The sequence below is a fragment of the Portunus trituberculatus genome, chromosome 44 (genome assembly GCF_017591435.1).
Source record: "Portunus trituberculatus isolate SZX2019 chromosome 44, ASM1759143v1, whole genome shotgun sequence".
Classification (NCBI taxonomy): Eukaryota; Metazoa; Arthropoda; class Malacostraca; order Decapoda; family Portunidae; genus Portunus; species Portunus trituberculatus.
Window position 1 is genome coordinate 2,628,054 of NC_059298.1, and position 17,500 is coordinate 2,645,553.

The 17,500-nt window shown below is 39.9% G+C and overlaps 2 protein-coding genes across 5 annotated transcripts in view; one reads left to right on the forward strand and one right to left on the reverse strand.

Annotated features, from left to right (window-relative positions):
- Positions 1 to 17,500, reverse strand: part of LOC123519062 (dynein axonemal heavy chain 3-like) — a 386,884-nt gene that overhangs the window by 188,090 nt on the left and 181,294 nt on the right. For all 4 annotated transcript variants that reach the window (XM_045280233.1, XM_045280235.1, XM_045280232.1 and 1 more), the window contains exon 4: positions 5,371 to 5,494. The gene's annotated coding sequence lies outside the window, so the exon portion shown is untranslated. The remainder of the gene's footprint in view (positions 1 to 5,370; positions 5,495 to 17,500) is intronic.
- The window catches only part of LOC123519063, a 65,052-nt gene that overhangs the window by 45,731 nt on the left and 1,821 nt on the right, over positions 1 to 17,500 (forward strand). Inside the window, exons 4-6 of the mRNA XM_045280238.1 lie at positions 3,218 to 3,387; positions 3,821 to 4,010; positions 16,422 to 16,548. Coding sequence (XP_045136173.1) covers positions 3,218 to 3,387; positions 3,821 to 4,010; positions 16,422 to 16,548 — 487 coding nt within the window. The remainder of the gene's footprint in view (positions 1 to 3,217; positions 3,388 to 3,820; positions 4,011 to 16,421; positions 16,549 to 17,500) is intronic.

Genomic DNA, 17,500 nt, shown 5'->3' on the forward strand with positions numbered 1-17,500 from the left:
GAGAGAGAGAGAGAGAGAGAGAGAGAGAGAGAGAGAGAGAGAGAGAGAGAGAGAGAGAGAGAGAGAGAGAGAGAGAGAGAGAGAGAGAGAGAGAGAGAGAGAGAGAGAGAGAGAGAGAGAGAGAGATGTTATACTGTGTAATATCAGCTTCATACCTTAATTGCCTGCTCCTGTTATTTACATCGTGAGACTAAACTTAGCACGTGTATTAGGAAGGCTCAGGAGAAGCTCAGCGGTGATGTGTGATCCAAGGAGCTGAGGGCGGAAAAAGGATCAAGCGAAAGAGAAAAGTGGTGGAAAAATGCCCTAAAAAAAATGACGATAAAGAGAGATAGAGTAAGGAAAGAAATAAAGCCTTAGTAAAAGACGATGAGATGAAGACAAAATGTAGATAAGCAATAAAGAATAAACGTGAATAGTAAAACATGTGGTAAAACGTGGTAGAGGAAAAAAATAGTAAAACAGAAATAAAAGACAATGAATAACTTGAAGGAAAGTAAAGGTAAAAAAAAGGTAAAAAGAAAAGAGTAAAGAAAAAACAGCGGCAACAGAATAGAGAAAGATAAAGTTACAGAAAATAAAAAATGCTGATGACGATACCTTGTAAAATAACAAACAGGAACACTTAGAGAGAGAGAGAGAGAGAGAGAGAGAGAGAGAGAGAGAGAGAGAGAGAGAGAGAGAGAGAGAGAGAGAGAGAGAGAAAGTGACGAGTGAAGAGGCTATCATATACGCATCCTACCTACATACAGAGAAGCTACACACAAATCAATACATTAACAGAAAACGAAAAAAAAGTACAGACTTACAAGTAGAAGGACAGAACAAACAGATAGCAACACATGAACCCACATACCGACACACGCATATGTCCTTCCCTCAATGGTAGACGAGAAACAATAAATCGTACAATAGTGACGGACAATAGGAGTAAAGGTTAAACAGCGTTCCAGCCCACGCAAAATCAACATGCCGTGCGGTACGAGGAATGGATATCACGAATCGCACAAATTTGAGGACAGAGCCAGCATGTCGCTTATCGTGGAATTGACCGTTTCACCTCGCCCATGAATACTAAGCGTATCACAGATTTTTCTAACGTGGTTCTCTCTATTCGTGAAAGTGTTCCATTTCTTTTACTCCACACACGTTTCTTCAATCCTGATAACGTTCAGCCGACACTGTCACACATCCATGGCTTCTCGATAACTTTCCAGTCCTGTACCGTCTTTGCTCCTCCCTGCCTCGGACTGCATCATTACTCTTATCTGTCCGTCACGTTTCTGCTTCAGAAAATTTCAGGAGACAGTAAAATTCTCTTTTTTTATTGTACATGTTTCTATATCTCTAATGTAACATCATTTGGTACTCTTCTAATTCTATGATTTTCTAATTTCTTAGCGATGGGGATAGAGTTCTGTTCTTCACTAAATAACCGAATAACTCTTCAATAACCACATTGCAATAAGATATATTTTGATAATTTTTTGTTTCCACACGGCCACCTTGCTTAACTATCGCCATACCCCCAACTACCTTGGCGCTCTACTTCTGCCTAGACAAAAATGACTCACGACCAGGAGGGAGGCGCGCTCTGTCTGGGTCTTCGGGTCGATTCTCTGCTCCCAATGACACTTTCATCCCTCTGCGCTACATATCACCATCAAGGGCATGGCGCGACTCTGCCCTCCACACCCTTCACTTCCACCAGCAGGATTCCATGCAGCTCCCCTGTTCTTTTCTCGGTCGGCATACTCATACATCAGAACACGGTTATGAAAGTGACGAGCGCGTTGTAGTTTGTGTCATTGGAATCAATCACTTCACACGGGGTCTTTGGGTGTGCCGGTGAAGACTCAGGAGGATTGATTGGCTTGAGGAGAGGCCGAAGAGTGTTGAGTGTAGCGCCTGAAACCAGAGATCCCTCACTCTCCAGAATTTACGATCATGACGCTAGAGACGCTCAGACTAGATCAAGATGGTGGAAAATTGTTAGCTTTAGTGTGTTAAAATGATGCAAAGAAAAAAAAAAGACAGATGTTTGACGTCACGTTCTTGAAACTCTCACGAGAGTTTTATTGTTATCTTTGACCGCCACTTTTCTCACTACTTATCTTTTTCTTTAGTTAGTCATCCAAAAAGTACACGAGTAGATTCTAGCGTAGCGAGGACTTTGCCCCTTACGTTCCAGCAATCTCTTCTCTATAATTACAAAACTATATATTCGACGGAATCAAACGATAATGAATAAAGTTTGAGAGAAAATTTAACGTTAGCTCCTGGTGGAAATTTTACAACAGCATATGCCATGGATAAGCAAATAAAATAAAATTTCCATTAAAAAAGTACATACTCCTGCTGTGCTGACAAATGCATTGGAGATCAAATGATCTGTATCATTCAGGAGTGTGACTAAACAAGAGATAGAAGAAGCAAACTAATATTGACTACATTGTGAAAATTATTAGCACTCTTTTCTTTTTCGCATAGAGAGAAAATGAAAATAGAAATATAAAACATAAATCGCTGAAAAAAAATAAATAGAACTCCATCATTCTTGTTTCTCCCGCGTATGTATCATCCTTCACGCGCTGCTGCAGCGTCCGATCCCGTGCCACTCCGCCGTGGAAAATTCCGTCCATGTTTGTCTTCATCCAATTTTTGCGTCAGCAGGAACCAATTTGGTATTCTTTATTTTTGGCGGAAGTGTCAAGTAAAGCTGATACAAGACAGGTAATTGAATTAAGAAAAAACTACATAGAAGAGAAAAATCTTCTCCTGGGGGAAATCGCACCCGGTGCTGCCCTTTTGAGTCCTACGAGAGGTGTCATTCAGAGCCAATGAATAACATTATCACAAGAAAAAAATTCCAACAAAACACCTTCCCCAGTTTTAACGACCTGACTGGTTGTGTAATACCGAAGCCAAGAAAATATCTTAATTTTATTAGTTTTGAGGAAAAATATCTTTTGATTCTCAAAAAAATAACATGTTTTCGCGAGATATTTAAAGAAAATTGAACTTCATACCATAGTTTGTAGAATTTTTACTAGTAAAATATTGGATATGAAGAAAATGCCTCTTGCCTCAGTCATCAAAGTGTGTGCTTGTAGCTTTTCGTCCGCGCGCGCGTGTGTGTGTGTGTGTGTGTGTGTGTGTGTGCGTGTGTGTGTTTGCGCGTCTCTCCACATGCTGATAGTGCCGTGTATGGCTTCAGGTACCGCGTGGTGGCGGAGGTCAAGGCGCCCCTCAAGAGCGTGGTGTTGGAGAGGTTGCTGCCCCTCACACAATATCAAGTGTTCGTCACCACCGTCATCAACAACACTGCTGTCTGGAGGTCGCCTGTCGTCACATTCCATACTTCCATTGAAGACATCAACGCACCTGGTAGGATCTCTTGTCATCACACAGTTTGTTGCTCTATGAACAACCTTACTTAATCAGAATAAGAATACAAAGGAGTGTCACTTGTTCAGAACAAATATTGGATACTAGATAGAAATGACACTCCAATGCAAGGAAAGTGAAGCTGCTCATTACTTATGTATTGTAGCAGAACGCTTGGCACATGACCGTGTCCTATTTTGTGCAGTTATCAATTCATTCAAATTTTAGATAGAGTTTTCTTTGCTATCTTAACAAATGAACCGACTCACTTTAGACTGGTTTGTGTTATAACACGTTACGAGACCAAATAATCACAGGACAACTTTCTCTTTAGTGTTTCTATGTTCTAAACAAAAAATGATAAATATATAGGACTGACTTATTTAGATTTTCTGATTATTCAAATATGGACGCATGTCTTGCATCTCTACAGTTAACGGGACGGTGAGAATATTTAGCACTCCAACGATTCTGGAGGGTGTGGACGTGGACCTTGACGAGGTAGGGTCCACTGTGACTACCGACAGGAAGATGGGCCACGTGAGGGTTCGCGCCGAGGAGGTTGGCATCGTGCTGCTGGTGCTGGCCGTGTGGATGTTTGCTATCGCCCTCTTCTTCAACAGGTGGGAGATCAATACATCTTGTCAGAAAATAAATACAAAGCTAATAATGTTGTTCCATAACATCAAAAGGACAGACGAAAACATCCTCACAAAGGCACAGACAAATTTACAGTGAAATAACCAGGACGTCAAGAAGCGTTGTCAGAGGCAAAAACACATCCATATTTCTTGAGATGGAGTTATTGTGTTCATTTATACACCTGTGACTGCGCAACACAAGCAAAATAGAAAAAAAAATATGAATGAGGTAAGAGTTAGTCGTGGATCAATACGAAGGCTTACACAAATATTTCACATGAAAATTTTATGATTGTAATGTATGTCTGTGTGTGTGTGTGTGTGTGTGTGTGTGTGTGTGTGTGTGTGTGTGTGTGTGTGTGTGTGTGTGTGTGTGTGTGTGTGTGTGTGTGTGATTCACCACGGTTTTCATCTGGTCACCCAGCCAGTCTTCCCCATTACGGAGCGAGCTCAGAGCTCATAGACCGATCTTCGGTTAGGACTGAGACCACAACACTGTGTGTGTGTGTGTGTGTGTGTGTGTGTGTGTGTGTGTGTTTCTTTGCATGATAACGATATCATGGACCTTAGAGAAATTGTTTTGTTTTATTTGTTTTATTTGATGAGTAATTGTTCCCAGTCACCTGAGTCTTTGTTTGTTCGCTTGGCTATTGGATGTGGCCCGTTCTCACCAAAATAACTATGGCCAAAAGTGCTATATATATATATATATATATATATATATATATATATATATATATATATATATATATATATATATATATATATATATATATATATATATATATATATATATATATATATATATATATATATATATATATATATATATATATATATATATATATATATATATATATATATATATATATATATATATATATATATATATATATATATATATATATATATATATATATATATATATATATATATATATATAGATAGATAGATAGATAGATAGATAGATAGATAGATGGACAGATAGATAGATAGATTTAGATAGATAGATAGATAGATAGATAGATAGATAGATAGAAGTCTTCTTTCCATCTTACACAAATGGTGTATGTGGGAATTTGTGCTTTCTGTCATATAAACATGAACCACACCTGAGATGTATTTGACTTTATACTTTCAGGATGATTATTCCTCTGAATTTGCAAACTACTTCTGAATATTCCTAGCTATACAAATCAATATATATGAAGGAATTGAAAATTGAAATACACTAAATTTGACGTAATAGAAAAAAAGAATACTAAATAGTACGAAGACATTGGAACAAATAAAATCTTTGTACATACCCTGAATGAAAAAAGAAAAAAGAATTCCTGCCTACCTCAGCGTAATGGCATCCCTCTCCTTCGGCATATCAAATATTTCCTGGTATGTGTAAGTGTCCTCTGTTGCTTCCTGTCACGGCCTCTGAATCTTTGGTGGACGGTGCTGCCTTCGCTAGCGTCCTGTCCAAAGAGGAACAAAGCAGTTACATAAAGGATCTCACATTTATTCTTGTATGACAAAATCCTGTACGCGTTTAGAGTAAAAGATGGAGGAATGCTTGATAACATATGAGAGAGAGAGAGAGAGAGAGAGAGAGAGAGAGAGAGAGAGAGAGAGAGAGAGAGAGAGAGAGAGAGAGAGAGAGAGAGAGAGAGAGAGAGAGAGAGAGAGAGAGAGAGAGAGAGAGAGAGAGAGAGAGAGAGAGAGAGAGAGAGAGAGAGAGAGAGAGAGAGAGATGAATGACTTATCATCAAATATTTCGTTAAGCCTTCAATTAACTGATACTTGTAAAAAGTAACACTTCCTGCAAGGCAGCTTCAAGGTAGAGAACGAAAACTATTTAACTTTCCTTGATTTTCAATTAATGATATGGACTACAGTCATGTGTGTGTGTGTGTGTGTGTGTGTGTGTGTGTGTGTGTGTCCAGCCATCAACAATATGTCAGCTTGTCTGCTCATCATCCCGCATCACAAGGAGACTCAGCATCAAGCTGCTCTTGGCTCACCGTCCTGCTTAACAAACAACACAACACTCACTCGTGTGTTCGGGAATGCAAACGTCCCTCTGTTCTAAACTGTTCAGGAACTGCAGAAGCAAAAATATTCCTCATTACAACTTCAGCAGCAAGCAAGAGAAGCCATGTAACAACATCCCTCACTTCCTGGACGAAACTCTTCACAGCGAAGGTTGTTGCAATATAAAGCACCATCCATCAATCTATCTTCCTTTTACCTTCTTTTTATATCGCTACATTCTGTCTTCTTGTAAACGATATTAAAAAAAAAAAAGAAAACTGTCTCTCTTCGCTACTTTTAATGCGAGGCGCCGTTCCAAGCAATCCTCTCGATTACATTTGGTGACCTGAGCAATGGGAGGGCGGGGGCGGTCTTGTCAGGGGGCTTACTCATTAGTGTGAGGCGGCTGAGTACGTTCATGGTTCTGAGAACATGAAAAGGGAGCCCGTAAAATGCACAGGACATTTCCTCTTAGTGACGTGTTCAGAATCGATGAGAAAGGGAGACGCACACAAAAATAAAAAACGGACGGAACTGCTGGTAAATGAAAAGGATTGTTAAAAATACTTTAGGTGAATCACTTATGATAAAACCTGATGGAAATGTCTAGTTATAATGTATGTATATGTCACGTTCGAAAGAATTTAGCTGCAAAGCGCTGTGCTCAGGATTTTCTTGATTGCCAGGAACAAATGTTTTTTCTCCAAGCCTGAACCCATAATCCTGAGTTATTACTTAAAGCACTTGTTACGAAAACATCTTCTAGTTTTCATTGATTATGGATATGCTTAACATAATTTCGGCGATATGGAGGGCAAAACAGTGTTGATTTTTGTGATGACCACATTGTTCTGAACACAATTAAAAGAAATAAGTTAATTCGACAACACATCGTAAATAAGCACCATTACGCGTGGCACAGGTGACAAAGTGAACTATCGGAGAGGATTGCAGTATCTGACGAACTGTTCGCGTGGGGAATGAAGCAATGTTATTAGCAAGACATCTGCATCTGCGCCCATGCGCGCGAGTATATGTACCTGTGTGTGTGTGTGTGTGTGTGTGTGTGTGTGTGTGTGTGTGTGTGTGTGTGTGTGTGTGTGTGTGTGTGTGTGTGTGTGTGTGTGTGTGTGTGTGTGTGTGTGTGTGTGTGTGTGTGTGTGTGTGTGTGTGTGTGTGTGTGTGTGTGTGTGTGTGTGTGTGTGTGTGTGTGTGTGTGTGTGTGTGTGTGTGTGTGTGTGAGAGAGAGAGAGAGAGAGAGAGAGAGAGAGAGAGAGAGAGAGAGAGAGAGAGAGAGAGAGAGAGAGAGAGAGAGAGAGAGAGAGAATGTTTTTATCTGTTTGAAAGAGCAGGGAGCAGCAAAACATTACCACAAATCACCGTGAAGGATCGCAAACAAGGGATAGGCGCGAGGGCGTACCAGACAGGTTTTAACTTTAAAAAAAGACGAAAAACAGGTTCATATTCAGGCAATCACATTCCTCCATCCAAGGTTCTCCTTTCACCTTGCGTTTTTCCTTCATCTTCCTATCTCCTTCCTCCTCTCCCGTCTTTCCCGTCCCTCCCTGGTGATCATCCTCCGTGCGGCCATCCAGACACGTCATCACTCCTACGAATATCCTTGTTTGCCTGCCCGCCCCCGTGTTGGTCCATCCATGTTATGGATGGCCGAACACTGTTGGCCTGGGATACGTAAATTGAGTTCGACGCTAACTGCTCCACGCTTAAAGTAACGAACGCAGGCCGTGAAGAGCACTACTTGAGGTGTCATTCAGGAAACTAATATCCAACATTGCAATTATAAAATCTATAAATGCAATAAAGAAATAAACGCGAGATTACTTACGAAATTCCGTGTGGATACGTGCACGCTACAATACAGCAACATTCATATCATCACTGAATGTACGAGTAGTAGGCAATTTGGAAACTATTTTCTCGCAAAGGGCTACGATTCCCTTTTACAGTCTCTTATCCTTAGGCAGTGTGAGTGAGGCAACAGAGAGAAGAAGAGAGAGAGAGAGAGAGAGAGAGAGAGAGAGAGAGAGAGAGAGAGAGAGAGAGAGAGAGAGAGAGAGAGAGAGAGAGAGAGAGAGAGAGAGAGAGAGAGAGAGAGAGAGAGAACAGAAGGTGTGGGCTTCTCTGGTTTGATCTGTTTGTGGGCGAAAATTGAAAGTCCCTGCCATCTTAATTTAGGAAGTAATTAATTTCGCGTCACAATGAAACCCTTCACAGAGGTATATACTACACACACACACACACACACACACACACACACACACACACACACACACACACACACACACACACACACACACACACACACACACACACACATATTTATCCATGTATGTAACGCGCACAAACATACAAACCTACATACAAATGCACTCACATACAAGAATTGAGGTAGAAGATAATGATGATGTTAAAGAGGAAAAGGAAGAGGAGGAAGAGGAAGAGGAGGCAGAAGAGGAGGAGGAGAGGAGGAGGAGGAGGAGGAGGAGGAGGAGGAGGATAAAAAAAGAAGAAAAGAAGAAAAACAACAAGAACAACAAGAACAACAACAGCAGCAACAACAATAACAACAACAACAACAACAACAACAGCAACAACATGAAGAAGAAGAAGAACAACAACAACAACAACAACAACAACAACAACAACAACAATAATAATAATAATAATAATAACAACAACAACAACAGCAACAACATGAAGAACATCAATAATAACAAGAGCAACAACAACAACAACATGAGGAAGAAGAAAAGAACAACAACAACAGCAACAAGAACAACAACAGCAACAACAGCAAAAACAACAACAACAACAACAACAACAACAACAACAACAACAACAACAACAAATGATGCAAGTGGTGAGGGTATAGGATGAATTGAAAATAAAGAAAGATAAAAGACGGAGAGAAAATGGAATGGTTAGAATGAAAGGAGGAAAGGAGACAGAATTACAAAGAAATGTGGAAAATGATGACTTGTGACGGGGGTGGTAAAGTGAGAGAGGAAAGAGGGAGAGAAGATGTAATTTCCTATCATAATGCGTGTCCCATCAGTGAGCAGCGCCCCGCCTGCTCTAAACTTACTTCCACTCTGAAGAGACTGACGGTAGTTATCTAGTATTGTCTTTTTCCATTGCAGTAATGTAAGAGCGATGTTACTTACTCCCCACGCAGTATTTTTGGTCTTTTGGGTTTCAGCATTTGCTTAATTATTTGTTGCAACTTTCACAGCAGATATGTTTGAGTTGTTTATTTTTTTCATTGAACTTCACTTTTACTTCGGAACTTGAACATATCTTGAGTTACTTATAATGGAGACGAATATCAGTGTTGTATTCTAATACCCAATCTAAATTCTGATTGAAATGAAGTTTTGCTTGACGAAATATCTTCCACTCATCTTGGAAGGATCACAGAGATTAGTGTGTTCTTACTTGCACAGCGCTCTCTTTGCATTCCTGATGGTCTTATCATCTTGGAGACAATCAGCGTCCTGGACATATCTATTTCTTTTAGCTTCATCCTTAAAACTGTTCACTTATATCCATTCCAACAATCATTAATTGATCTACACTGGCTCTCCTACGCATATTTGGAGTCACTCGCTGAATTCCTATGATATGTTTGAAATTCATTATTTTAAACTTAGATGGATAATTTCTATCTAAGTCCCTTTTGTTTCTACTAGATATTTACTGAATATAATGTCCGACATGAATAACAATCCATACGAATTTTTTTATGTCCTTAGATATGACAACTTCATCTCAATAAAAGCTGCGCTTCAAAAGTCATTCCGAAATGGTCAACATTCCCTGTGAAAAACTACCAAGAAATATTAAATTTCCTAAATTCAGACTTTCTCCAATCCTGGCAAAAATTCTCCACATTTCATTTTTCGTAGTTCCATTTCCCATGTTCAAGGAAGCAGCATTTGTCCTTTTTCTGTCTATAAAGCTGAATAGCTAACGCTCACCCTTTGTCAGAGTTCAAACTTCTCTTCTCGTGTCCTGAACATGTTTTAATTGCATGTGTTTCTCAGGTTCTTCTTAATGATGTCCTTCATGTTTTCTGGCCTTGACCCTTGTAAAGGATAAAGTCCTGAAGAGTTACACGCAGTGTCGCAAAATACTGTGCTTCAGTTTTTTATGTCGATATAAATATCTAACTTTTCGTAATTTGCCCTAAATAAGAATGAATTCATGGCCTTTCAGAACTTCCATCTTTATTACTTACTTCCCATTTCAAAGATTTACACAGTTCATTTATCACATCTTGTTTCCTAAACCAGTTCATGACACTCGTCAATTTAGTAATTTGCTGTTACTTTATATGATACTGAAAGTTTCCCACAGAAGTTGGTATTGCTCCTTAATTTCATAACTACTCACTTTCGGCTTTCAACCTTTCCCTGTGTACTTATTCTCTTGAAAGATAAAAAGTTTTCCAAGAGATGTTTATTGTTTTATCGTTTTGTTTCTTCATTTACTATGCTATACTGTATTCATTTATTTACTATACTGATTTGATTTTGAATTCTGTTACGTCACATGATGTATTCTACTTCTTCACCATTCAGAAAATGCAAATATCCTCTAATGTCAGGCCTTTACACTGAACATTCTCCCGGCGTCCATACTTAGAATCTCAAGAATTTCATATCTCACCTTCAGTTGAATTACCTGCCATAAAGGTCCGCTGTCTTATCATTTGTCACTGCCTCACCATCTCCCAGACGCCAACTATTTTTGAGGACTTCATACATTACTGGATTAGAATACACCTGTCACGTGCGGAAGCTTTCCACTCATACGCCGATTGTAAACATGATTGATATTCATTCCTTTATTACGCAACTGTCTTCAATCCATTATTCCTTGCTATTTTTACTATAATTTCCATGGCAACTATCACCAGCTTCCTTAATGATATTTTCCCCTTACCACACTGCGTTCCCTAACCACACGAACAATTTAATGTGAATCTGAACTTATTAAGCTGGATGATATTACGTTGTCCAGTATATTCACTTCTGGACCACTTTCATTACAGGTAATCTTAAAAAAGGTTTATTGTTTTCTTTCCTCTTTCTACCACTCTGTTCTTATTTGCACTTGTTTCCTATGAGATACTGCATGATGGGAGAGCAAAGACATTTTCTTCAGTATCAAAATTATCATATTTAACTGTATCACTTTCTTTTTTTTATTCACTGTTGCTCATACCAAGGATGACAACCTGACAAAAATAAGAAAGCTCGCTGCATGTTCTCAGCCGTCCCTTAGTAGCCTCAAGACAAAGGACGAAAATTTGAGCAGTATACACTTTGTCAGATACATTACTTTTATATTGTATATTGCTATATCATATTGTTGTTATATATTGCTATATTCGTACTAGAATGCTCTGAAACTATGGAGCTGAGTGATGGGGATTGGCCACTTGAGTGTTGTTGCTGGCAGGATAATTATGGAGATATGTCGGCTATGGGGAGGAACGGGTCCTGTGAAAGCATTCCTTGGCTGAAAAAGTCTATAATAATACGAGGAGGAGGAGGATATACAAAAATGGAGAGAAAGAGAATGACTGGAACGAGAATGAAATGAGGAGGAGGGATGAGGAGGAGAAAGAGGAGAAGAAAGAGAAAAAAAAAGAGGAGGAGGAGGGCGTCAAGAAAAGTAGGAGGGAATGGCAGAGAGGAGAAGGACGTAATGAACCGAGTTGTCCTGTGTTTCCCTCGCTTTTTAGGCCCGAGAGAGTCACTTGGTAGTGCTGCAAAACTGCCTCACGTTTGACCCTCTCTGTCTCGCTTTATCCTGACAGCTTCCTTTTGTTGACTTGTCTACGCCTTTTTCGGAACATTGCTTTTCTCTTTACAGTCCCGGTCATCCTTTCTTCGCCGTTCTCTCTCTCTCTCTCTCTCTCTCTGGCCTGCATTCTGAAACGCTTTGCTCTCTCACCATCACTGCTTCCTAAAGGTTCCAGTTGAAGATATTGGTTTTGTGAGTATTTTTTTTTTAATGGTTCTGGTGATAGATTGGCAAGATTTCTGGTTTATTAAAATGAGAAACTGTCTTGAAAAACCCGGTTAGTTGTCTCTGTAGTCTTGGAAAACTCGTAGTGAGAGAGTAAGGCGTTTCTGAATACGAGCGTCTCTCTCTCTCTCTCTCTCTCTTACGACGGACACCATTTTGTGCCTTGTATTTCTCAAATGCAATTCCTGTTCCCTTATGCCTCCTATTCTGTACGGATCATTCTGTTCTTTTTTGTGTTTCTATTTTTTTTTATTTCGGGAATCATGTCTGTATTTCTAAAAACACATTCTTATCGAAGTGTGACTGTTTTTTTTTTTTATTATTTTCTCATTTTCTTTGTCTTAAATGTTACGTCAGAATTAAGTCGCTTTTCTTTCGTAGATAATTTGCTCTCGTGTTCTCTTTTTCATTCATTTCTTGATTATTTGCATATTGACACTAATCTCCTTTCACTTTTTTCCCGCCATATTTATTTTCTTCAATACTGCACTGCCGCCGTGGTACAGTGGAACCATGCGTGCTTTGGGATCTGAGGGGTCTCCAAGAGCACGGGTTCGAATCCTGTCCACGGTCAGAGTGTAAATTGGGCTTACTGACTCGGGGCAATGGTTTCCTAGCGGGTGGGCTTTGAGATAGGAGATACCCCAAAAAGTATCCCCCTTAGCCCATAAATTCCCGTGAAAAGGCCCACATGGTATAAATAAATAAAAACCGTCTAATTTTGTCCTTTCATACAATATGCCCTCGTCTAGTTATTTTTCATTCCTATCCTGTACATTTGGCCCCGCTTACTTTTGTCTGAGCAGAAGCGGTATTCCCGCAGCATCCAGCGAGCGATCCCTGATGCGGCCTGGCGTCGAGTGAGGCAGCGTGGGAGGCGTAGACAAAGAGGCACTAAGGAAAAACAAAAAGTAGTGCACCTCGAGCTCCTTATGAGGCGATTTTATGATAACTTACATTATCTAATCCAAAGTGAAAGAGAGAGAGAGAGAGAGAGAGAGAGAGAGAGAAAAGGCTGGCTATTTTAGGTATTTTCATGGTAATTACGAGCACCTGTTGGTAGAGCGGTACAAATGAAAAGGTCGCGCGGGACAAAGGAAAAATTCATTAACTTGAACTGCGCTATACAGAAAAATATAATGATGAAAGGTGTGATTGTTTTTTTCCAGAGAGAGAGAGAAAGAAAGAGAGAGAGAGAGAGAGAGAGAGAGAGAGAGAGAGAGAGAGAGAGAGAGAGAGAGAGAGAGAGAGAGAGAGAGAGAGAGAGAGAGAGAGAGAGAGAGAGAGAGAGAGAGAGAGAGAGAGAGAGAGAGAGAGAGAGAGAGAGAGAGAGAGAGAGAGTGAAAATATGGAGAAAATAAACTTCTTGGTGTGTGTGTGTGTGTGTGTGTGTGTGTGTGTGTGTGTGTGTGTGTGTGTGTGTGTGTGTGTGTGTGTGTGTGTGTGTGTGTGTGTGTGTGTGTGTGTGTGTATTTGTATGTGTGTGTGTGTGTTTCACCTGAATTCTACAGGATACATAGAACAGTCTATTCATAACTTGCGAATGTGCTAAATTGTTTTAAGAGGATCTCAACAATGATAGGAGTGGAGAAGGAGAATTAGAGGGAAGTGGAGGAGGAGGAAGACGAGAAGGAGGAGGATGTGGAGAAGGAAAAGGAGTGACGAATAAGGTGGCAAAGGCAGGAGCAGGTCCAAAGGAAGTGACAAAAGAAACTTGAGAATAAGCTGAAGAGGAAAACGAATAGATGATGATTAAAGGAAGATGAGAACGTAATGAGAATTAAGAGAAGGAAAGGAGGCTAATTTCGAGAAGAGAATAAAAAGAAGGAACAGAAGAGAACGAGAAAAGAATGAAGAGCAAGTATGAGTGGCCAGGGCCATATCACCATGCTGAAACACGCTTTCAGGTAACGAGACCACGGCCCCATGCTCCATAATTGGTCCCAAACCAGCGGCTCCACTCTTGTCTTCTCAAAGTGGAATACTCCGTCGGTGTTGCCGCCACTTCCTCCTCCTCCTCCATCTCCTCCTGCTCCTCCTCCTCCTCCTCCTCCTCCTCCTCCTCCTCCTCCTCCTCCTCCTCCTCCTCCTCCTCCTCCTCCTCCATCTCCTCCTCCTCCTCCTCCTCCATCTCCTCCTCCTCCTCCTCCATCTCCTCCTCCTCCTCCTCCTCCTCCTCTATATTACTAAATTTGAATAAAACAAGATTTAGATATACCTAATACTAAGATAAGTTACGTTTATTACAATAAAACTGATATGCAACTAACAAAGCTCGCCGCAGGAAAGTAAGACTCTCATGAAGAAAGGAAGTACGTTTGATGAACCTGAGTAAAGGACAGTATCGCTAATGACATCTTCTTGTCTTTGAAGATGAATTATAACTAAATGTTAGCTGGTGAATATTCATATTAATGAAACTACCAGTATACTCGTTTGTGTCTCTGCTTCCTGCATTACCGTTGTCTTTTCGTGGAAGATTATGCTGTTTCTTGAGAATCTATTAAACTCTTCTCCATCTCCTAACGCGTCATCTTGCATTATGAATTATGTTTTATATCCATCATGGTCGAATTTTTAAAAACTTATAGAATACGGAACGACTCTCATAGAGTATACAAACTCGGCATGGTTGGTACCGGGATGGTAAGATGTTAATCTGTGGAGGTTTTGAAAAGTGTGGCTTTGTAATACCTTCTTCGAAAGTTTCCTGAGAGCCCTAAAGATCATCGCCAGAAATAATATCCTCATACGTATCTATCTCATTCCACTGTATAGTTAAACTTTTGATCGAAAAGTGATATTTGGTAGCGAAGGTTATAAATTTTTAGGTAGTGTTATACAACGTGCTTTGAGACATTTCAAATCGTTTTTTGGTTGAACTTGATGCATCCATACTAATCAATCTTTGTACTGGTATTTGCCTGTATATTATTCATGTATCTGCATTCTTCTGCCAGTAACGTCAGATGATTTCCAATTACACGTCAGAAACAAACTTAAGGAGTTGATGAAGAAGAAAAAAAAATAGAACTATTGCTACATTATTGATTTACATTACCTGAGAGCCAGGGCAGTCTCACAGTTGTAAAGAAAGTGACTTGATTGACCAACCATAGTAATCGAGAGGGGTCAAATTAATTATGCATCTTCGGAACATTCACGTTCCAGAAAATTAGGAAGGCCAACAAACTAATTAGCTACAGTATAGTTAGTGTTGAGAGTGTTGTCGCGTCACGCTTGGCTTGTCCTTCACTGTTGTGTTGAAGGGCGACCTGCGTCAGGGAGCGAGAAGCCAGACTGATTGCAACAAACTTTACGGTCCCTTGTCTGCCAGCGTTTCTGTTTACAAAGTAAGTCTGAGACTGTCTTCATCATTATTGTGTTGTTTATTTTATTGTATCTACTCGTAGTTTATTATGGAGATGAATTTTAACTTTTAACGAAGAATAATATATGGGTACAATTTCACACACGCACTCACACACACTCACTCCCCTCCCCCCCCACACACACACACACGAATGAATGCACGCTCGCATTCACGCACGGTCGGTCAGTCGGTCGGTCGGTCTCTCTCTCTCTCTCTCTCTCTCTCTCTCTCTCTCTCTCTCTCTCTCTCTCTCTCTCTCTCTCTCTCTCTCTCTCTCTCTCTCTCTCTCTCTCTCTCTCTCTCTCTCTCTCTCTCTCTCTCTCTCTCGTCTTATCGAACCATTTTTGTTTTAGTCATTTTACTGTTTATTAATTTTTATGTTTCAAGTAATCTACTTGCTGTGCAGTGCTGGCTGTCAGGAAATCTCTGTGCCTCTTGCACCTGCTTAGTGGCTTTCATCTTTCAGACATACATGGTCAATATGGATTATACGGCAATATGTATGTATTATTTTGTAAGAATAAAAGCAAGGAAACAACATGCATACAGCCTTAAAAATGAGTGGCTTCTTAAGTTTCTATGTAAATTAATGAAATGCACTAATACTCGTGGTCAGAAAGCCAGACAGTGCAGCGTGAAATAAGTACGAGTATAATCGTTTCCACTATATAATTTCTATTTCTTATAATTTCTAACGCCTAACAGGCACCCGTGTTCTACCGGCAACTATTTACCTGACTTTCGTGAAGTCAAACGAAAACATTGGAAACAGCGAGGTGAACAACTCCGCGCACAGTGAAAGGAATTAAAGTTGCTCTCGAAGATTCTATTATTTGGTCACCTCGTTATTTCTTTTACTGGAACTCATTTCTCATTTTCCTAAACTTATTCTTATCTTCGTACCTCTGAGGAATTCAATCGCATTCTTCTCTCTCCTACAGGTGGGGTAAAATCAGGATGCTGGAGCCATATCAAGAACCGTACAAGGAGGCGCCACAACAGCTCCTGCAGCACCGGCCGTCGTGCCCCATGGCAGACCCTTGCGCCCTCCCCATCAACTCCCTGAAGGTAGACCCCTCGCAGGAGTCCTCCCCACAGCACCACCCCCAACCTGACCTCACCTGATCTGTAGAGCTGCTCAGTCACCTCATCTGTGAACCTGCTCACCCCGTCACCCCATAACTGACCTCATTCACACTCCCTCTGCCCGATAACTGCTTCATACCTGTAGCTTCAGCTGTCAGTCAGTGTAGTTGATAGCCAAGCGTTAGTCTCCTGCGGTCGCTCCAAAGCCCTCATGTCCGAATGTTATTGTCTCCTTATCCCTTCTTAGTCCTGCCTGACGTTGTAATCCCATTACTAGCCCCAATGTTTATTTCATTTTTTTATTTACCTGTCATTTTTATTATCATCATCGTTATCATTATTATTATTATTATCACTATTATTATTATTATTATTATTATTATTATTATTATTATTATCATTACTATTATTATTATCATTACTACTAATATTATTATTATTATCATTATCAATATTATTATCATTATTATCATTATTATCAGTTATTATTATTATCATTATTATCATTTACATAATTGTTATCATTATCATTATTCAATGGTTTATCTGCTTTTTGCTCTTGATGTGTATGTTATTTTTTTTTCATTTGCCTCGTCAATGACCTCCGCCATAACCTTCACTGCTTGTTCGGTGTTGCGTAGTTTACCACGAACGCAGACAAGTAGTACTGATGTGAATCTTTTTAGCGTTAGCATGTGTTTTAAGAAATCCATCTGAAACTTGTTGCGCATATGTTACAGATTTTGAAATATTCAACAATATCTGTAGATTCTCCTTCAGAAATAATCCATAGCATTCATCAACTACATTCCAACACAGAAATGAACGATCGCTGCGCCAACACACACTGACAAGAAGGCTTGTATTGCCTGTTACAGACATGGCTTAGGCATCAACGTGTTATGGCCTTTAATCAACTTTTGAAATGTTTTCT